Below are 22,939 nucleotides of genomic sequence, written 5' to 3' on the forward strand. Positions count from 1 at the left end.
CAGTTGATCCAAACCGTGTTTACCGATTTTGCGTCTTTGATTTTATCACAGTCCACAAATTCATTATTGGGTTTCAGCTCTTTGAAATTAATATTTGGTATTTAATTTTCTCGATGTCAAGTTATTACGTAAGTAATGTGCCGTAAAAGTCTGTCAAGTAGGTACCTCAACTCAACGGTGTATGCTTCAGGGAGATCAAATGAAGTTATAAGTTTCTCAGCAATTTGTCCGGCTAATGGCGGCGTTTGAAAGATCGCGGTCGCGCCGTGTCCTCTTGCAGTTGTTATTCCTGTTTCTCACCGAGCATGGGCAAGTGCAGGGCAAACCAGCATAAAGCGCCTACTATAAACGTCAAATTGCACCTGACTCACAACTGCTTTACGCATAGTCGTATATATTCAATATGTCTTCTACTTTTTCTTAACACTTACCTAGGCGTAATTGAACAGAGTAGTACTATTATTTATTCTGTGACAGAGTACAAAAAGTAGAAGACATATACGACTATGCGTAAAGCAATTGTGAGTCAGGTGCAATTTGACCGTGGTCTTCATGCAGGCAGGTTTGTGTACTTTCATCACCTGGTACTACTTTTCCCCAAAATAAAACGCCTGGCATTGTTATATTTGAATTAAATACATAATTAGCTATGATATCACACCAAACACAGAGCTCTATAAATTACACAAATTTAATTGATTTTACAACCCCTTTGTTGCCCAACCACTGTTACACCCACCGCTGAACAGCTGCCAGGCGCCCGGATTATTTAATAATGATAGTATATTTCGTTGCTCTATAAATTGCATACCTATTTCCGTAGCTAGCTCTCTGGCTATTAACTTTACTTTATTAAATTGACTATGGCCACAGTAAGCTCAAGAAGGATTGATATTATATTCTTCGCTGGGTTCCAGTCGGTCCATCATTGTTCTTATAAATATAATTTTAGAAAGGAACAATGAAAAGGGTCATGACCAAATGCCCATTAACTTATACTCGTATACTCGTCTCTTTATTCTTCATTAGAGGTTCAGTTCGACTCGCTTTCGCTTGATAGGCAGTTGGAATAAAAGGCTAGGACATAAAGCCCCATGTATCACAGCGGACAACATCGCCTGTTCTAAGGCTCAGAGAAATTAATGACGACATAACACTCATAACCATTTATTTAAGGAGCTTTATTATGTTTATTATGACCCATTATAAATATATAATATTAATACTTACATACATAAAATGTATTTTTTTGCAAAAGCGGCACTTTCTTGTGTAAATTATATACTTACCTCCATATTCAGAAAAAAAATAATGTCGAATTAAAAAAAATACATGTTATGTTTTTTAAAGAAGTATAATTAATGTTAATTATGGCAATAACATGTACAATCACCTGCGCTCGCGGTGTTCCGCCCGAGAGCGATATTCGTTTGAACGCCTTGCAGGTAGCCAGGTAGCCGCTCGGTTGGAAGGATTAAGGCAAATTTTTCTTAACTGGAACACGCCGCGAGCGCAGGCGATTGTACCTACATACAATTTTTGTTTAAAAATTGATAAATATTAGCAATAAATTAGTAATAAATAAATCACGTCCCTGTTTTACCTAGTACTTATTGCCACTTATAACAGAAATAGCCAAGAAAAATCAGATCTCGTTTACTTCTATCACGGAGAATACCGCCTTCTCCTGGCAAATTGGACACTAAGATCAGAAGGAGAATGGCGCGAGCTATGCGAGTGACTTCTTGACCTCCGGGTGCTCGCAGACCGCACCGACAGCGAGCGCAGAGACCGCAGCTCGTCCTTGCCTTCGGCCTCGGCCACGGCGTCGGCCTCGGGGGACTCGTCGGTCTTCGCTGGGCGTTTCACCGGCTTCACGTCACCGCTAAACTTTAAGGCGAATTTCAGTTCTTCAACCAGCTCGTATTTGAATGTAGTCTGTAAACATAAAAAGTGGAAAATAAACTTTTTACCTACACTTTCTCGACGTAACGACTAGAGTACTAAATATTTTTGAGCTAATTAAACTTCCGGATTATTGACAGATGGATATAATGAGAAGACAATATATTTATACTTGGTTTCTTGTTGACTGCGGAAACCTAAAATATTACGGGGCAACACATTAACAATGTCTTACTTACTTTGTATTTGACAGACCGCTGGAAGACTCCCCACAACATGTCGAGTATCGAAATGACTATACCGAGAATACAACCTACTCCCAGAACAACAAACACCCCTGTCATATGCTTCATCCCTAATTGTTTTTCCTCTTCTTTTGTCTCTTGCTGTAGTGACAAAAAAAAAACACGTTTTTAATCAATATCGTGTAGAACAACGTGAAATGTCTCAGTTAGACATTCGTGCAAGTGGCGAATAGCGTGCGCCAGTAATGTGAACGCAGAAAAAACGAATTCGCCTCTTCCGTCGCCTCTCCATTCGCACGAATGTGTAAATACACCCAGCTGCAAATTTGCATTAACACTTTATGAATGAATTTTGTCCAACAATGGCATCGGTAGGCGACAAAATCGATGTCGGTGCCGTTATGTAGACGATTTTCAGTGAAAAATTTTCACCAGTAATTAGATAGTTTACAGACATGCTTACCCCACATTTTCCCCCTCCTCTTTTTTCTTTCCACCACAGATCTCTCAGTTTCTGTAACTCTCCGATTTCCTGAAGTCTCAGTAATGCATCGTCCATTACTTTTTTATAGGGTGAACCTGAAATTGGCAAATCTAATTAATAAATATACATATCATAACAATAAAAATGATGTTGGTTCGTAAAAACCTTGCTAAATTTAGAAAAGCCACAGTCACAAGAACACGATTTAAATATTCGCGTTTTGAACATGAACACATATTAACTCACATATAAGGCTCATTTAGACGATGTGAGAACTCGCATGCGAGTTTCATTACATTGCGGTTTTTGATCGGTCGTCGGTTGAATTGGACGTAACCAACAATCCGCAATGTAACTAAAATCGCATGCGAGTTCACGCGCCGTCTAAATTAGCCCTTATAGACGGGTCTATCGCGAATTTATTTTATTACCTTTATTTACCGACGTTTCGACACAGGTTTCACTGGTCGTGGTCGCGGCTAACTGATGTGCAAAATGCCAAAACAGAGATTTGTGCAACTACCCGACGAATAGTGTATGAAAAAGTTTGGGGTAAATATCACATTTTCAAATCACCCACTACACATAATGTTAACTATTGTCAATATAGATATTCAATAGACATAGATATTGACAACTATGTAGATTTGTACTGACATCGCGAGATTGTTGTCTGCATAAGTTTCAGGTGTCTAGTAAAAATACTAGGTACCTTACCTAATACGTAGTAGTATTCTGAAACAATTTGTTGCCGCGGTGTGTTATTTTTTTACTCAACATTCCTAATAGTGATAGCCGTACAGCCTGAAATTCGGGAATCAGCTGCAAATGGTGTTAAAGGTATGAAAATCGGCACGATTAATCTTTAGGCCATTTGAATCAATTTGACCCGTAGCACCAAAAAAAAAACAAACGGAAAGGAATTATGACGTCATCTTTTTTTAGTATGGAAAAATAAAAAAAAAATGTTCAGAAACCTGTCGTGTGTGGTATTAACTGAAAGGGCATTTTGAGCCGGTTCTAAAAATATATCACATTATTATATTTCCGTCACTTGCATTCAATTAAAATAAATATAATTTTCAAAACATACCAAGTTTGGGCTCCTCCAGATACGAAACCGTTGAATTATTTTTTGCAAAATATACCTCAAGTAATACCTAATATCCTCATATCTAACCCCAAGAAATTAATTTCGAAAATATTTAGTTTTAGTATTTTTTTTTTTATTATTACATAAATGCCCTTACCAGGGCTTGTATATATGTGTATACGGGCATATATTTGTGTGATGATGATGATGAACACACAAATAAATGCCCTTACCAGGATTCGAACCTGAGACCTCCTGCTACATATGTATGTTAATCTGTAAGGTATTTGTAATATGGGCCTTGTTGCCTGAATTAAATTTCTAAATAAAATAAATAAATAGGCAGGGTCACTATCGACTAGGCTAGGAGGCCGTTTCATTGATATATTGATAGATCACAATTTGTAATAATATTATTATTTTATAAATACTAAAACTAAATATTTTCGAAATTAATTTCTTGGGGTTAGATATGAGGATATCGGGTATTACTTGAGGTATATTTTGCAAAAAATAATTTAACGGTTTCGTATCTGGAGGAGCCCAAACTTGGTATGTTTTGAAAATTATTTTTATTTTAATTGAATCCAAGTGACGGAAATATAATAATGTGATATATTTTTAGAACCGGCTCAAAATTCCATTTCTTTTAATACCACACATTGATAGGTTTCTGAACAATTTTTTTTATTTTTCCATACAAAAAAAAAAGATCACGTCATAACTCCTGTCCGGTTTTTTTTTGGTGCTACGGGTCAAATTGATTCAAATGGCCTAAAGATTAATCGTGCCGATTTTCATACCTTTAACACCATTTGCAGCTGATTTTGGTCAACCGCTACTACTATAATAAACCGAATTCCTTACGCACTAATAATTACTTAAGTACCTACTGAATAATTCACTTGTACGTGTATCTTTACGGTTCAGAATCTATATTTATAAATACCTTTTTTTATTCCAATGCCATAACTCTTTGAGTCTAACAGATCACCAATTTGCATCAACGAGCAATGTCTTTCTTTGTAATATTCAATTGAAGGCGATTCCATAAAAAATGCATAATTCATGGTTTCTGCCCTGAAAAAAAAGCTACTAATCAAAGATGGAAAGGTCATATTTTAGAGGTGACATTTTGGCGCTTTTCTTATCGTATAAAAGCGCTAGGCCAATTAGTATAGGTATAGTTTGAAACTGAATACCTACATGGTAGGTAATCATATTTTACTCGTAAATATTTTGAAACACAGACACTTGCTACCGATATCTTTCTAACGATATTATAACTCATAAAATTCAAAAATTCCTGCTACACAGATCGAAAAATAGGGAAAATTACGTCATGTCTCAATGAGGGAGCTCGGACGTTACCAGGACATTATGAATATTATGACTGTAACCTGAGTGGTTTATTAGACGCTTCAAGAGTTAAACGTAATAGCTGATTGACGTTAAATTAAGCATAAATACGGGATTTTTGATATCATAGATACCTAAAAATAAAATAAAGAAACCTACTTCTGTACTCCTTCGTCGTTACCGGGGGCATTCCAACCATTCTTGACCATTTTTTCATACATTTTTTTGTATGTATTATCTTGTGAGTCCTAAAACGTGTTGTAATATTGATATATTTTTAAAATTAAAGAGATAATACACACACAATTACATAATGATAGTGTTTGACTTCAGTTTTTAGTAATTCGTACCTATATCTTTATACAAAAAATAGTTCTGTATCAAATTACTAACATATATTTCTTTACATTTCGTGATAAAAGTACCTAATATAATCTTTAAAAAAAACGACTTCACAAAACAGTTTGAAATGCCATTTCATTATTTACAACCGTCTCATAACAATTATAATTAGCGTCAAGACTTTTAAATATATTTTGTCGTAGAGGAGTTCCATTCTGGTCCGTATGAGCAGTTCCATTTTACCAAATAGCACAATCGAAGTGCAAATGCTGGGTTTTTACATATTTTAGTCCCGATCCAGGAAAGTTCGTTTATTAGTAAAGAATTAGGCACCTTAAAAAATTGAATAGTTGACCCCGTATCTTTGGCACCATACATGATGTTCTTAGTTTCATACAGATCATACGCATTTTCGAAGGGTAAAACGTTCTTCTCCACTACAAGAAAGGCCACCAAGGTCCCAACATACGATGCAACCATGATCATAGTGAAGAACCACCATATACTCGTTATCATGCGCGGAGCAAAGGCGCTGTAAACAAAAGTCATTTCACAAACAGGCCAATTCGAACGCGCACCGAACATCAAAAAGATATTTGAATCAACAGTTAGCTGTCATACGCGCGTGCGTGTCGCTCGCACTAATACATGGACAAATCCGAGCGAAAAAAAAGGCGCGTATGACAACGTACTGATATTATTCAAATGTCATTTTGATGTCAGTTGCACATTTGAATTGGCCTGTAAAAGTCATATTTTGTATTGGTTCCCTTATATTCCAAGACTTCTCTTTCCGCAAAGACTAATTATTGTTATTAATCAAAATAGCTGCGGATCTGCAAATCAAGCAGCAAGAACGACAGACAGACAGAAAAGGGTTAGTAAAATTTTTGTAGGTATCAATATCTTCTTTCATTCCACGGAGTCTCATTTTAAAGTTAAAGTGAAGTTTCTTACATCGGGGCAATTTCGGAACCCTGTTGCATGACTGAGCCAATGATGAGCCACACGGAATTGGCAAAGCTGAACTGATTGCTTAGTTCCTCCGGCTCCTCGATACAGGGCTGCGGATTCTGCCACTCCTTGTGCGACAATCGCCCCACCAGGATCATAATCACCCCGAGAAGTAGTTGTATCAGTACCATGTAATACCAAACCTAGAAATATTAAAGCAATAGTTATTTATTATGAAAACATAGTTGTCATTTAACTTTCTCTCTGGCTTATATTGAGACACAATTAAGTGAAATAATCCAAGATTGATTCGAAAAATTTAACTAGCTTTCCAAGGGTTTCTAATCATGACAGGCAAGCAAACTCTACTGCAGAGTGCAACACAACTTTTAACCTCACCGTTGTAAAACATGACAAATATTATTAGTTATCATTGAAAAAGATCTTAAACCAATACTGCCAAACCCAGCACGGACATCATGGTCGCATTTTTATCACCTGTCATGTCATGCGTCACTTTCGCGCTTTCATACTTGTTAGAATTAGAACACGCGTGACAAGTATGGTGACAGATGATAAAAAGGCGACCATCTTAGCCCTACAGGAAAGTTCGTAGGAAAACTGCCGTATTTCGTCTCTGGCATGAGCGAACTGTAATACAAATAACCATAAAAATTGCAAAATATAACCTGTTATAATTAGAACTTGAACCAGTATTCCTCACCTCTGGTGCGAACACTTCCATGAACGAAAACATTGCCGGGGGCTGTTTACTGGGCTCACGGTAAAGAATTGCGATGCCAAGTGACATAAATGGTGTTAAGAAGTCAATAGCTTTTAATCTGTTTGATGTTATAGTAAAATCGCAAATGCCGAAATCCGCTTTCTGAAAGGAATGCATATCATTGAAAGCCAGGAACTCTGTCAGTTTACATGAAAATTAATAAACAATTATGTTGGACTGACCCCGTGATCGATTTCCCCAGCTATCCCGTCCGTGTCCTTCAGAGTCTCATTCCAGCCTCCATATTTGAGACCTGTCACTTCAAATTCGCATTGGAATCCTAATTCATCAGCTAGTCTTTCAAATAAGTCGATAGCAAAACCTTCGTAACGGTCGTTACCCGTCAGCGTCGTGGCAGACTCTTTTAGGTAGCAAAATGGTGAGACCTAGAATTATAAGAAAACAAGTAATTATAATTTATTTAGCACTCCCAACTTGATAGTTACAATCTGTGGTAACTAGAAAAAATAAATCGTTTGAAAATTCATCTGTTGTATGTTTATTTCAGGGCGTGCCTATCCTATGTTCATATGTATGTATCAGAAAATTTTGTAAGTTTTCTGTAAGTTACTCTCGAGGGAATGATTTAGTATAAATACCATTGCAACGAGTATTTTAAATGTTAGGTTTCTCATTATGGATTCTCCGGTGATGTCAGGCATCAAAAGTAACGGTCGATTTACTGTAATATCGTTCTCCTTAAAGTCCCAATCTCCCATCTGAAAAAATCATTGTACCTCTGTATCATAAACTTCATGAAAATATGTATGTATTAGTAGAGAGGAATATTAAATTATTAATCGCTTTAAACAATAATCGACCCAGGAATGGCCGTTGTAGCTAACTATGCTATTACACTGTGTGTGATGTGGTTACTACTATCAAGAGCTTGCAATTTCTATCAGGTGTCGTAATATTTTGAAACTTTTAGTCAACATGAATACTTTACCGCACTAGTGCGGTAATTAGCAATTTACGTGTATATTTCGAAAATTTAAAGGGTCAAATGTATTGTAAAACGTCGTATGAAATACGTGCGAATAGGTAATTCGCAATTCGAGTCGATTTAAAACACACCCTTTTAAACAATCTTACCAGCTGACTACCTGCAGATGTTAATTCCAAAATGTTTATGTGCACATCTGATCTCTGACCGAATTCATCAAATATTAGTGGTCCTGTTGATTCCTCAATCTTATTCTAGAAACAGAAAAGAACGGAAGATAAACACCAACTTTCTCTATATGAAATCATAAATAAAGTTTCCGGAGGAATAAGAATAAATTTGTTCTACTCATAAAATTTCATCTCCTTGGTTATTTTTTTATGACAAAACAGGACCTTAAATGTATGCATTAGTTTTTCCGCCCTAAGTTAGAATAAATACATTGCACGACAAAATAATAATACAGAAAAATCACCGTTTTCATGAAGTTTAAAATAGAGGATCCGTAATCCCAGGAATTGTAATCTTCACAGTTGACAGTGCCAGAATCTACAGTCATGTCCTTCACCATTTTAATAGTTTCATTTAACAACTTCACAGCATCATGTATCAAGTATTGTTTAATTTCATTGTAACTCTGCTCCATCGTCCAGTCTGTGGTTTTGGAAATCATAAAACCTGAAAAAAATAGGAATTCATTTTAAGACAATCAAGTATAGCCCCAACGGGCAACAGCCCGGTTCTCGAACAACCTACACGGCAGGAAGTTGTAACATGGGACATCCTAAAAAAAGCGAAATGAGGAGAGCTAAAACATAATATCGTTCTAGTGGCCTTTACCCAATTGATTAGGTAATGGACAAATTTTGCCTGCTGGTGGTATTGTAACAGCAGATCAAAAAGGAGATGTCGGAACGACTTAGACGCGTACTACCTACGACGAATGATGTGAAACAGTTAGAACAGGACCGGATGGGGAAAAGAGGGGAGGAGTGGGATACTAAAGTAGGCTACTTAATAAAAAAGCTTACCAGTCATGTTGACGCCCCCATATCTGTACGAAGTTAAATCCTTATAAAACAAATCAAGCGACAAGAATATGTAAGAGTGCTCATCGGCCATCAAGCCCACTTGTTGGGCATGCTTTAAGAACTGTTCTAGTTTCTTCGATGGACAATCCACGATGAAATTCGTGTATCCATTCCTCTTCGAATTTATGAGGACGTCTCTGAAAAAAAACAGTAGGTACTAACTAACTACTTATAGTGTAATATAATATAAATTAGAGATTGTATTGTTTAGCAAGCAGGTCGATATGTCATTAAATTTTAGTTGTTCTTGTTACCATATTAGTAACTATAACTACATAAGAGCCATTCTTTAACACTTGTTTACAATGTTAGACTGCTTCCAAAGGACACACATTAACATTCGGTTTTAAAGCGAAGTTGCTTTAAGAAACTACTAACAAATAGGACTATGACTGAGAAAATAGATACCCACCTATAGTCCTTCCCACTTAGTTCTCGAATGGAGACAGTCATGGTCTTGCTGGCCATTTCCAGCACGTCGCTCACCCGCATCAAACTGTAGCCCTTCTCGTACATAATGGTGACGTTTGTCCATTTTTTCAATTCAACTAGCTTTGATATGACCTGGAGATAAAACATGTTTACGTTTAGTTAAGAGCCCATCAACGTGCACACTAGCGCCACTGCTAAATAATCGTGATTATTTAAATATAACGACAGATATTTAAAAAATATTTAAAACGTACTGCATTTTGTATTTACTTTTGAATACATCAAACTAGTTTTTATGTTGCTGGATTCATCAATCTATGCGTCCAAAGTTAAAACGGCCGTTTTTGTTTTGAGTTCATAGATTGACGAATCCAGCAACATAAAAACTAGTTTGATGTATTGAAAAGGTACTTAAATAAATAAAAGAACGTAGCGGCCCTCTTTTTTAAATATCTTTCGTTAAATTTAAATAATCACGATTAATTAGCAGGGGCGCTAGTGTGCACGTTGATGGGCTCTTAATAAATATGGGTGCTTATAAAGAACCCGGTTTCACGTTTGTGCTCACTTTCTTGCTACCTATAAGTGAAATTATAAGTTTATAACCATCTTAGATGCTCTTAACTAAATGGGCTACATTGCTTATAGACTGGTACCTAGACCAATGATGCCTAAAAGATCTGGATGGTAACAGCAAACTAGTTGTACTTACTTATACATATTTAGCATGTGAAAAAAAAAACAACATAGACGTACGTTACGGTTGTAATTATATTACCTACATGAGAGCGGTTACTTTCTGTTAGTAGATTTATTTTAGCTAATATTTTAATGATGATATATTCTTGCCATGTTATAAGCCTGAGGGCTGGGATGCAGGTTGAGATGGAACCAGTCCTCCTTGATCAAGTCATTGTGGTCGATCAGGATGTGCGGAATGTCCAACAAGTCACATATCGCTTGGACGTGTGCGGTGACTTTCCCGCTGGTGCCGTCAATGATACCAATGACACCTGCCTGAAAAAGTATTAGATTGTGGTTATAATACTATTTACTTTACGAAATATAATAATGTAAACGTCACTATACAAATTTTGAGCAATATAAGTATTAAAAATTGGTATGAAAAATAAATTCCAGTGCAACATAATTAAAATACAACTATTTTACCATTTACACATAAGTATTCGGGAGGTTTGGCCAAATTAACCTTTTGTCTGTGTTTGATTACACTGTTAAAAATTATGTAATTTTACATGCAAAAAATTACATAATCCTGTAAAATTCCCGAAAAATTCTGGGAAATTTACGGAAAAATATGACATTTTACGTAATTCTCGTAAAAATTTACGAGAATTACGTAAAATGTTTTTTAACATAATTTTTAACAGTGTAGGAAACTTGCCGATTTTTTCAGTAATCTTTCCGCATTTTATTCAAAACGATTTTTCCTGCTCTATACGGCACGACTGACTTTTATTTTGACCCACGTTTTTGGTCATACGAAATGTTTCCAGCAGTTTGAAAACTTCTGTCAACTATATATAATCGCGTATTAGGACGACGTATGTGACGATTATTTTGATTATTCATAGACTCACATTGGCGAGGTTGCACACGTGTTCTCCAGCTTCTATCAATTCTCCCTTTCGTGACACTTTTCTGATCAACACCTGGAACCCAAAGTGTTCAGCGCTGTTGGTCAGTGTTACGTCTAACTCATCTCCTTCATAAAATAAACCCCCTGAAATGAAAAGTAAATGTAGTTTAGTAAATAGCAGCTAAAAGCCTCTGCCCGTGACTCAGTTCGCGAAAAAGTGGCAAAAAAAATCAATTCCAAATTCAAGTCTTCATTATTTCCCCTTTGATTTTATTTGAAAAAAGAATCTTAGTCGAGCTCTAAAATATTTAAAGAATATGTTTACCAAATTTCAAGATTTTTGAACGGTTTAGCCTCTAAGTTATCTGTCACTATTTAAACAACGGAACCATATAAACTGAAAGAGAAAATATTGATCTATATCGGGAGCTCAGTCACTCGGTCAAAGTCAGTCAGTTAACACTTCAATTAACTTTTTGCAAACTGTAGGTAGGTATTTCCAAGATGTTGCAGTAGGTAAGTACTGCATAACTTAGGTAAAGAAAAGGTATTTACTGCAAATTTATCGCCATTAGTCATGGGACAAATGAACCACTTCTTTCGGATATCGAGAAACTCTCGTATTAGTCATTTTCTATTGATCTACGTAGTTACTTATATATTTTGCAGAATTCATACATTACAAGGAGAGTAATATTTTGGTAGACTAGTAATTATGCCAGTCGACAGTCATTTTCTTGGCATACCTAGTAATGTTAAGGTGAGGACTAAGGTTCATGGGCATAAATAAATATCAATCCCAAGGAAGTACTGAAATAAACCTACCAACGGCTTGTAACATCTTAAATATTTAGTCATTTTCTAATGAACACGGTCCTAATGTTAGTAAACAACAAGATTTATATAAATATTTACCTATTACAAACTGGCTTTGTATAAAAACACATTGCGCCAACACTCCTAGTACTATCACTTTAATCATTCTTAACTACATCCACTTTAAAATAGTTAAGTTTACGATCTTTCACATATTAACCGCAGGTCTTAAAATTTAACGAGTTTACACGATCTAATTAGTATAAGTAATCGGTTAACTGTATAAACGTTTGGAGTTTACGCCGGTTCTATGTAATGTGTTTAGATTGTGCGCCGACGCGACAGAAATAATCCTAACCTATATTTAACGCTATTCTCCAAAACGACATACCTTGCGACCGTCGCGGCGGCAGACAGTGATGGGGCGAATATGGATGCGGTTATTAAAACCACGACCTAAAATTTATTGATATAGTACTTTACTTTTCTTTACAATTATATTGACTACCTACTTAGATATTTAAAATTGCCCAATTTGATTGGACAGCGCCTGTGGTAAGTATAGGTACCTAATTATAGAATCTTCAATAAAATTACCTTTTTGTCAATGACGCCATATAAATAAGTGATATTATGTGTAGCACCACATCGTATTTCTGTAAATAAATAGATTTGCAAAAGTACATTAGGTATAGCTCAATCGGACACCGAAAACGGGCCGAGATCCAGTTTGACTAAATTACAGACATGGCAGAATGGTACGGACTGAATAAAAGCTCCTCTAAAAACAGCCCTTCCTGTGAAAATATTCATGTTGAAGTGATTTTTTAGAATCCCGAAACGCAAAAAAGCTTCTACATATTACAATAAACGCTTAGTTGCGTCTTTTTGCGAATATAAAAAACCCGAAATATCCCAAAACTGTTTAAAAAGAAATAGTTTCTCGGACTCTGAACTGAACAGATATTTACCAAAATGAATCTTCCCCCAAATAGTTTATAAACAGTCGGACTGTGACGCCATTGGGGTTTTCATAAGTTTTTAGGGTTCCGTACCTCAAAAGGAAAAAACGGAACCCTTATCTTGTTGTCCGACCGTCCGTCTGTCTGTATGTCAAGACCCTTTATCTCGGGAGCGCGTGGACGTATCGAGTTGAAATTAAAACCATATACTCAGGTCTACTGTCTGTGCAAAATTCAAATGTCTAAGTTAACGAAAAAAATAATATGCGATCGTTATTAATGCTACAAAAAACGTAAATTTCGGCACTTTCAAGGGAATCAAAATTGATAGGGTATGAAATTTGGCAAGTAATATTTAATGTCGTACTTGTGTGAGAACTCTCTCTGCAAAATCATTTGTGGAAATGAGAGTCATGATCTTGTGAGCTGCTATTGTAGATAACTGAAATGAATCGCCGCCCTTATGTCCTTTAGCGTCACCGTCGAGCGTCGGATGTAGGGTAACTCGCCAGTAACTGGCCACTGTTAGTAATTGGCCACCCTAAACTAAAAATGAATTCTATTCACTTATAAACTTAATTCATTTTAGTATAAGGTTTCAATAACTAGCCAGCCTTCAATAACTAGCCGCCTTATACTAAAATGAATTCTGTTTATAAGTGAATAGAATTCATTTTTAGTTTAGAGTGGCCAATCACTAACAGCGGCCAGTTAATGGCGAATTACCCTACGTACTAAATAAACGTCACTTACTAAACTTAATGTGGATGGACATGGACATTAAAGTGTTTGTGTTGAAGTATATCGTCCACGAATGCCTTGTTTTTCCTTTCGAGATATTTATAGGTAATTTAATAAATGACTTGACTATTATACACTGTATTTATAATAAATAATATATATATAATTTGTGACGGTTAGTTTTATTAAGTGACGGTGTGTTTTGTGACTTGTTAAGTGTAAACAAGTCACAAATTATATATATATATTATTAGCTGCATTACTGGTACGGCATTAAATATACGCCTAGTCATTTTTTTACAAGAAGTTTTATCAGTAATATCTTCTATAAAGTAATTTATTAATAATTATAGCTGGGGAGCCGACGATGCTAAATGTGGAATCGAAATATTTTTTAAATTTCGGGAGGTTGGTGGAGGGTTAAAAACTCGTTAAGCAGTTTGTGGATATGGTCGTTTTAGTCCAAGTTAATGCTTTATTTTTCTATAACTTAATATAACACTTATTTGTAGGCATTTTCTTAATCTGACGAACACAAAGTCTGACGCCTAATTTTTACATTGTAACCATCAGATTAAGGAAATGCGTACAAATAATTATCAAATTTAGTAATAGCACAATTATAGCGTTAATTTGGACTAATATGACCAAATCCACAATCTGCTTAACAATTTGTTGAACCCCCCACCAAGCCCCCACCAACCCCCCACCAACCAATGGCTCAACATAGAAGGCTAATAGGGGTAAAGGTAGACTACACGGGGTAGCAAGATATCACTCATATCTTAATCTGAAGCGCTCGAGTAACTACAAAAATCCCCTCTTGGGCTCCCCTACTATTATTATGCACGGCAGAGGTGTCAACTACTGGAACTCATTGGATATTCGTCGCACGGTCTGAAACGGATCGGCCATTGGCAACTAAAAACGTGCCCAGTTCGTACACAGAGAGTGAAGTGAACTAACTAGAGTAACAATTTTATACAATTGTGCTATAGATACAATAGCCCTACTTCTGAGTTAAGTCATTTCTGTTATTGGTGTTGGTGAGGTAGGTACTTGCCTGATGCATTTTGAATAGAAATTTTACTCTATTACTCGGTACTCTGGTTAGAACCGTTGTCTGGTTCCGGGGTCAAATGCTGTGTACACATCTTTTCAATTTCACACGCTATAAAGGGAAGATAAGGAATAGATGACTGCAGGCGAATTTAATTGTGTACCTGCGTAAACGTTGGCTTTCGGCCTTATAGCCTCTACCCGATAGTAACGAGACTTCCGGGCCTTGTCTAGTGATAAACTTACCTATCTACAAAGCACGTAGGTTATTATAATGAAAAAGAAGCACATACAAGCAGCATTAATATTAGGTCCTTACCTATGAAATTGGCGTTTTTGTTCATAGATATAAGTCTGATCCTAGTTTTTTTTTTTTTACAAAAGTACATACACAATTACAATAAAACTACAGTGCACTCAATAAACAACGATTTTACATACAATTAATTGTTATTTTTTATTGTTAAGTGTTCAGAATTAAGCCTTGAAAATAGGTCTTTTCATGTGCTGTCGGTTCGAGTATTAAAATTACTTATATTTTTCTAATGGTACCAATTTTCAAGAAATGGAGATATTGAAAACATACCTTAAAGGTGTCAAAAATTACTGGAAAAATTTTGTTTGGTTTGAATTAGCCATCAAAAAAATATCCGCAAAATTAATTGTATGGAAATTCGTGTTTCGTTGACATTCTCCGGACAAAACGCCAATTTCATAGGTAATGACCTAATAGTATATAGCTGGTGAGATTTCATGTATCTAGATCAAAATTGTGGCCCAGTGTCTAAAAGCTTTTAATTTTTTTTTATTAACACAAAGTATATAAGAACATTCATAAAATTATGACAGCGAACAAAGCCCCCTGAGGCTCAAATGCCGCTGTAAGCTTAAATAAAGATGTATACAATATTAGTCGCAGATACTTTGGAACGTGAGCGTGAATATACTTAACCTTTTTCGGCATTTTCCCCCTTTAGTCTATAGGTAGGTATTTTAAATGGATAAGTATATATGGGCATTTTCACTTTAAAAGTGTACTTACCATTAACTTTTTCTCTTTTTTCACATAGTACATTTTGTATGGACCGTTACAAAAATGACACCCAAAATTTTTATGAAAAATTGCGGACACTTTTTTTCTTTGTCTCATTCAATAGTTACTCCTGATTCTGAGTTTAAATAACCCAAAAGTTGATCGTTTGCGAAAAAAAGTAAATGGTACCTTTTATTCTGAAAACCCCCATATTAAATAATATATACCTACCTAACACCTAGGAATCTTTAAGTTTTCAATGTGATTTGTCTAAACTAAAGTCTTATTATTTTTCACATAAACAAGGTTTGCGATTTATTACAATCACCTCAAGTCGAGTGTACATAATGCAAATGTTAAGTCAACAGTAGTGTGTAATAAAATATGTATTTACTTTACGGTTTCCAAACCGAAAGTCACTTTTAGTGTCGAGGTCCTTGTGCACTTAATGACACAAATATTTATACACACTTAGTAGAAGGTACGATATTCCACAGCTTTTACCTGAAAGGTAAACCAGTAAAACATTAACACAATGAATACATTTTAATATAAGTAGGTAGCCACAAATCTTTAGAAGGTGTGAGGCTATTTTAGGAGATGTTTATGTTTGATATGAAACCAATTTTACTGGGTAAACAAATCAGTTTGTTGATCTAAAAAATAGCTTTTCTGCCACCTGAATATGCGTATCAAATTGATGGTTCCTTTGGACATATTATTGAAGTGTTATTTTGTTAAGAATAAATACAGGTGCATTTATTTTTATTCAATTATAGGTATCACTAAAATAATGATATTCTTTAAGTGTTTCCCGTTGATCCATCTCACTTCTAAACTAAAATAAATATAATTACGAGTGGTATTTTTGATATTCAGAAATTCACAAAACCCGGTATGCTTCCATTAAAGTAGATAGGTAAGTCTATTTTTTTTTTCGCCAATACCGTGAATCACAGATTGGATCATACAAAATGCGAATTAAGAAAACTAGCGTCACTGAACTGTATGAAATCTAATTCATTAAAGGTGAACACAATTACTTTGAAGTCCCAGGTGCAAGTTGCAACTATGTAGCATTATGCAAACTGGATCATATTTGCATATGACCTGCAGCTCCAATTGCAGAAGTGCAATTGAACATTTGCCATTGCGACCCTTAAGGCATTTTCACTTTAAAAGTGTACTTACCATTAACTTTTTCTCTTTTTTCACATAGTACATTTTAAATGTAAATTATGTTTAGTATAATTCATTAATCATTATATTTAATCTAACTTGCATTGAAGCGTAATTGACTTGTATATAAATGTAATATTCATTTAATATTATAATAATATGTTTGTTCCCCTAATTGTAAATTATGAATATGACGATGTACAATTAATACAAATAAAATATATTCTATTCTATTCTATTCTATGGACCGTTATAATCATAATCATAATCATAATCATTTATTGTATAATATTAATATTACATGTCACTTATTTACAAACAATATTGAATAAAATTAATTAATAATATAGGCGATAATCATTAATATAATTAATTATACTCTAGGTATAAACTCATAATTTAAGTTTTAAATATTCGTCAATACTGTAAAATGTGTGTTCGAGAAGCCAACTTTTTAATTTATTTTTAAAACAAGCTAGAGACGGAGCCGAGGTGATTGACACTGGCAACTTGTTATATACAGTCGGGCACATCACGCGAGTTAGCTTCCCCGATCTCGCGAGTCGTCGCTTTACCGGCAACAGCATGTTCGGGTGACGAAGCTCGCGGGCTGAATCAGCGCGTTTTTTAAAATGGCACATATTTTTATAAGCATAGGTGGCAATCTGTAATATTATTACTGACGGCACGGTTAGTATACCAAGCTCCTTGAAGTAGGTCCTTACGGAGGTGTCTTGAGACAGCTGCATCACCGCGCGCACGGCTCTTTTTTGGAGTCGGAATGCTCGTTGCCAGTCCGCGGCGCGCCCCCACAGCTCTGTGCCGTACTGCAGAAGCGAGTGGATGGTTGCAAAGTAGCACGTCCGTACTACATGCCTCGGCACGACTCGAGCGAGGCGGCGCAGTGCGAAGCATGCTCCGCCTAGCTTCCCACATAGCTTATCTATATGGGGAGCCCAGGACAGCTTCCGGTCTACTTCGAACCCCAAGAATGTGGTAGATTCTACCTGCTCCAAACATACGCCGCCAGCTTGAACCTTTAGTGATCTCGGTGTGCGGCCACCGACTTGAAAATGGATAAAATGAGTCTTGGTTAAATTGAGCGCTAGGCCGTTCAGACTAAACCATCGAGATAACTGGTTCGCGGCGTCGTTGAGACAGGTCTCCAGGTCATCCAAATTTGGCGCCGTTATAACACCTGCAACATCATCTGCATACATTAGAATGTCGGCTGTTGTCATTGCTTCGGGCAGGTCATTCAGTAGCAGGGAAAACAAAATATTAGAAATCGACGATCCCTGGGCAACTCCTTCAGATGTAGTTAGCGGATCGGACTTAGCTAATCCTCCATCCGCCACCACAACTTGGGACCGGCCACGCAACGCATCAGTGAGGAGGGAATGAGCTTTGCCGCGTATGCCGTAATGTAGCAACTTGGCGGCAATGATGTCGTGGTCGGCCACATCGAATGCTTTGGAGAGGTCACAGCATAGCATCGCAACTTGCTGTTTCCTCTCCAGGGCATCCATGACCTTATGTATGGCTTCACGCGCTAGGTCGGTAGTGCAGCGGCCGGACCTGTACGCATATTGGCGGTCAGACAATGTATTTGTCTCATTTAAGAATGCTGTCAGTCGCTGACACAACCCATTTTCCAGCACCTTAGCAACGCACGGAATGATAGACACTGGCCGGTACGCATCCTCACATTCTCTTTTTCCTTTCCCTTTGAAAAGGGGAGAGACCTTACTTATTTTTAGGGATTTTGGGTATGATCCATCTCTTAGGCATAAATTATACAAGTGCGTGAGTACCGGAGATAAAGTACCGGCGACAGCATTCAACAGATCCATGGATACGCCATAAATGTCTTTACTTGTTTTATGGGGTATTCGGGACGTTATTATGGTGTAGACTTCATCACAAGTGAAAGGCATCAGTCTTATGGAGCGGTCTGCAGGGGCGCTCGTTGTGTTCAGCTGATCGCGGACTCGGTCAAGGTCAGCGCGGGGGGCTCCGCACGCCATCGCGGCACCCACGAACCTAGCATTCATAGCATCTACCGCTTCTTTTTTTGTACTATATTTTACGCCATTTGAATCCACCACAAGTTCTGTGAAGTCTACAGGCAGCCGTACATTTTTCCCCCTTTCTTTATTTACTATATGCCACATAGTTCTGCACGAGTTTTGTGTCATGGCCATCTGGGATGAGTAAAATTGCGTTTTACGTTCATGTATTGCGTGCTTATATTCGATATTCAATTTTTGTATGTAATTTATTAACGAATTATTAGATGGAAACTTACGTTCCAAGTTAAGGCAATCAAATAGTAAAGATTTAATGTTTAATATGTCTTGTGTGATCCATGAGTCGGTATTTTTCGAGCGGAAATTCTTTTTTTTTAATGGGAAACAAGTATTTATTCTATTAGATAAAGTATTGTTCAACTGAGCTGACAAGACTTCAGCTGTATGACCATTATTTGACACAAAACTCGCCCAGTTCATACTTTCCAACGCAGATATGAAATTGACGCGATTTATTTCAGAGTAATTTCTGACTAAACGAGACGGTGCAACAGGTTTCCTAAATTCATTTGTCACGTTTAAACGCACTGCGTAGTGATCACTGATATTAGTCACTACAGGAGATGCTGTTATCAGACCTGCCTCCACATTAGTATATGCGTGGTCGAGTGCCGTGGACGAGTGAGAACTAACTCGCGTGGGGAACGTAACTTCATTCCTACAATCATGGGCTACCAATATGTCCTCTAGATTTCTACAGTCTACAGTTTTTTCTCCGATACAATTTATGTTCATATCACCTATAATGATAAAGTTTTTATTAAGTTCCGCTACTTTCTCGAGCACACATTCTAAGTGGGTCAGAAAATCTTTCGTAGGAATTAAATTAGTCCGATATAGACAAATCACAATGAGATTGGAATCTACCAAACAAACAGCAGATAGTTCACAAACTAGTTCTTTAGATAAGTCAACAATTTCGGGTATGTTTACTGCTTTGATATTATTTTTGACATATATACAAGACCCACCGTGAAGTGATTGCTTACGACAAAAGGACGACACCAGAATATATTTGTCTACATTAATGCACTTTAAGTTTACGTCCGAGAGCCAATGTTCGGTAATGGCTAATACATCGCATTTAAGGTCGGCACTAAGTAATACTTCCAACTTTTCCGATTTGTTATTAAGTGATTGTATGTTTTGGTGGCATACAATAATCGGCGCATTCGACGCATTCTCATCCCGTGTGTGTGAAGTGGACGCGCGCGCAGGCGCGCAGTCACTGAAGCACTGTGGCGATGGCGGGCAGCTCGGTGGTGGGGCCCCGCTCGGCGCGGGGACGGACGCGAAACCAGTCGGAGACGCGTATGCCGTGTGGCCACGAAGTCGGCGATTTCAACCGGTCGTATGCGCTTTCGGGGAAGCCAATTATGAAAGATGCGTGCCGGTTTGTTTTTATGTCCCTTTTTTCGACGGTATATTCCTTCGATTCGTGTATCTTATTTAAAAAGGTGACAACTTGCTCTGGTGAAGTGTCTGGCTGGAAGTTCCAGGCTTGTATGTATTTGAATCGCTCTGCGGCTTGCAGAGTGTTGTTTTCTTTGCCAACTTCAGTAATCACAGCTGATTTAGATTTTCGCTTTTTGCGCCGGGGATGTTGCCATGTACCAGCTTTGTCGTCCTCTTCACTGTCAGTTACCTCGGGCGAATTCATTTCGGTAGGTCGTAATGTCGTAGGTGCGCTATCTTTGTGTTTGTGCTGTGCCAACTCAGGTTGATTTTGTGGCCCAACATCTAATTGTGACGTCACCGGAGGTGCAGTTGTTGCAGCCTGCTCTTGCGCGCGTGCGGTATGCGGTGTCGTTGTCTTCTTTGCACTCACCGTTGACAGCGATGACGGTTTTTGTCGTGGCTGGACCTTATTGGTAGTTGTCGTCTTACTTGCACGATCGGCTGCTCTTCGAGCGCGATCGGTCACTGTGGTAGTAGTTGGTATTATGCTCTTCCTTCCAATTGGAGCTGCCGATAAGTCCTCGCTACTCTTGTCGGCTACCGGTTTAACCGATGCACACATCGATACATTGGCTGTATCGAGACACGATATAATTTTTTCGAGTACCTCCTTTTGCTTTTCGATAAGCTTTTGTTGAGCTATAATTTTGTCATTTTGCTCATAAATAAGCACTGTTTGCACACCAATTTTTTCAGCCAACGACTCTAGCGTTTTCTTTGCTTCGTCAAGTGAACTCTTAAAGTCTGTTTTAGCCATTTTATAGGGATATCCAATAAAAATAGCCAAGAACTCTACACAACACGTCTATATTGCAGCGCACACACACACACATATTACAAAAATGACACCCAAAATTTTTATGAAAAATTGCGGACACTTTTTTTCTTTGTCTCATTCAATAGTTACTCCTGATTCTGAGTTTAAATAACCCAAAAGTTGATCGTTTGCGAAAAAAAGTAAATGGTACCTTTTATTCTGAAAACCCCCATATTAAATAATATATACCTACCTAACACCTAGGAATCTTTAAGTTTTCAATGTGATTTGTCTAAACTAAAGTCTTATTATTTTTCACATAAACAAGGTTTGCGATTTATTACAATCACCTCAAGTCGAGTGTACATAATGCAAATGTTAAGTCAACAGTAGTGTGTAATAAAATATGTATTTACTTTACGGTTTCCAAACCGAAAGTCACTTTTAGTGTCGAGGTCCTTGTGCACTTAATGACACAAATATTTATACACACTTAGTAGAAGGTACGATATTCCACAGCTTTTACCTGAAAGGTAAACCAGTAAAACATTAACACAATGAATACATTTTAATATAAGTAGGTAGCCACAAATCTTTAGAAGGTGTGAGGCTATTTTAGGAGATGTTTATGTTTGATATGAAACCAATTTTACTGGGTAAACAAATCAGTTTGTTGATCTAAAAAATAGCTTTTCTGCCACCTGAATATGCGTATCAAATTGATGGTTCCTTTGGACATATTATTGAAGTGTTATTTTGTTAAGAATAAATACAGGTGCATTTATTTTTATTCAATTATAGGTATCACTAAAATAATGATATTCTTTAAGTGTTTCCCGTTGATCCATCTCACTTCTAAACTAAAATAAATATAATTACGAGTGGTATTTTTGATATTCAGAAATTCACAAAACCCGGTATGCTTCCATTAAAGTAGATAGGTAAGTCTATTTTTTTTTTCGCCAATACCGTGAATCACAGATTGGATCATACAAAATGCGAATTAAGAAAACTAGCGTCACTGAACTGTATGAAATCTAATTCATTAAAGGTGAACACAATTACTTTGAAGTCCCAGGTGCAAGTTGCAACTATGTAGCATTATGCAAACTGGATCATATTTGCATATGACCTGCAGCTCCAATTGCAGAAGTGCAATTGAACATTTGCCATTGCGACCCTTAAGGTCCAGTTCTTAGCACTTTTCTTACCCCTTGATAAGATGGAACACAAATTATATTTAATCATTTTCTTTGCGATCAGTATTTAAGTTATACAAGTGTTGTAAAGCTAGATCATTGCTCACTGTCTTTGTATTGCAAAGTAATCAAGGTCATCTCAAATTATCTGCATTTCCAATTTATGACGACATTATGACGCCTTCATAACTGGGGAAATGCATGCGTACCATTTACATGCACGCCGCGTAGGCGTCGCAATTACTATGTCACTTCATATGCTGCATATGCACTGATATGCGGGGCAACGCGCATGGCACAGTGAGAGCATAACAATCAGAGGGTTTTCTAATCAGATATTCGCGAATGCGCGCTCTTTGCTTGGCAACAATTATTACACTAGGATAATTCGCCAGTAACTGGCCACTTTT

General features: G+C 36.9%; 1 protein-coding gene across 1 annotated transcript; it reads right to left on the bottom strand.

Annotated features, from left to right (window-relative positions):
- Positions 1-1,621: 1,621 nt before the first annotated feature.
- LOC134794320 (glutamate receptor ionotropic, kainate 3-like) lies at positions 1,622-12,493 on the bottom strand. The gene is made up of 17 exons (XM_063766091.1): positions 12,151-12,493; positions 11,237-11,379; positions 10,485-10,652; positions 9,616-9,767; positions 9,144-9,340; positions 8,588-8,790; positions 8,262-8,366; positions 7,766-7,885; positions 7,349-7,552; positions 7,107-7,268; positions 6,386-6,585; positions 5,762-5,960; positions 5,246-5,334; positions 4,677-4,807; positions 2,614-2,729; positions 2,145-2,291; positions 1,622-1,938 (listed from the first exon to the last, which is right to left on the bottom strand). The coding sequence occupies exons 1-17, from the start codon at positions 12,215-12,217 to the stop codon at positions 1,666-1,668; spliced, it is 2,676 nt and encodes an 891-aa protein (XP_063622161.1). The 5' UTR covers positions 12,218-12,493; the 3' UTR covers positions 1,622-1,665.
- Between the last annotated feature and the right edge of the window lie 10,446 nt (positions 12,494-22,939).

This window comes from Cydia splendana, chromosome 10, assembly GCF_910591565.1.
Source record: "Cydia splendana chromosome 10, ilCydSple1.2, whole genome shotgun sequence".
Classification (NCBI taxonomy): Eukaryota; Metazoa; Arthropoda; class Insecta; order Lepidoptera; family Tortricidae; genus Cydia; species Cydia splendana.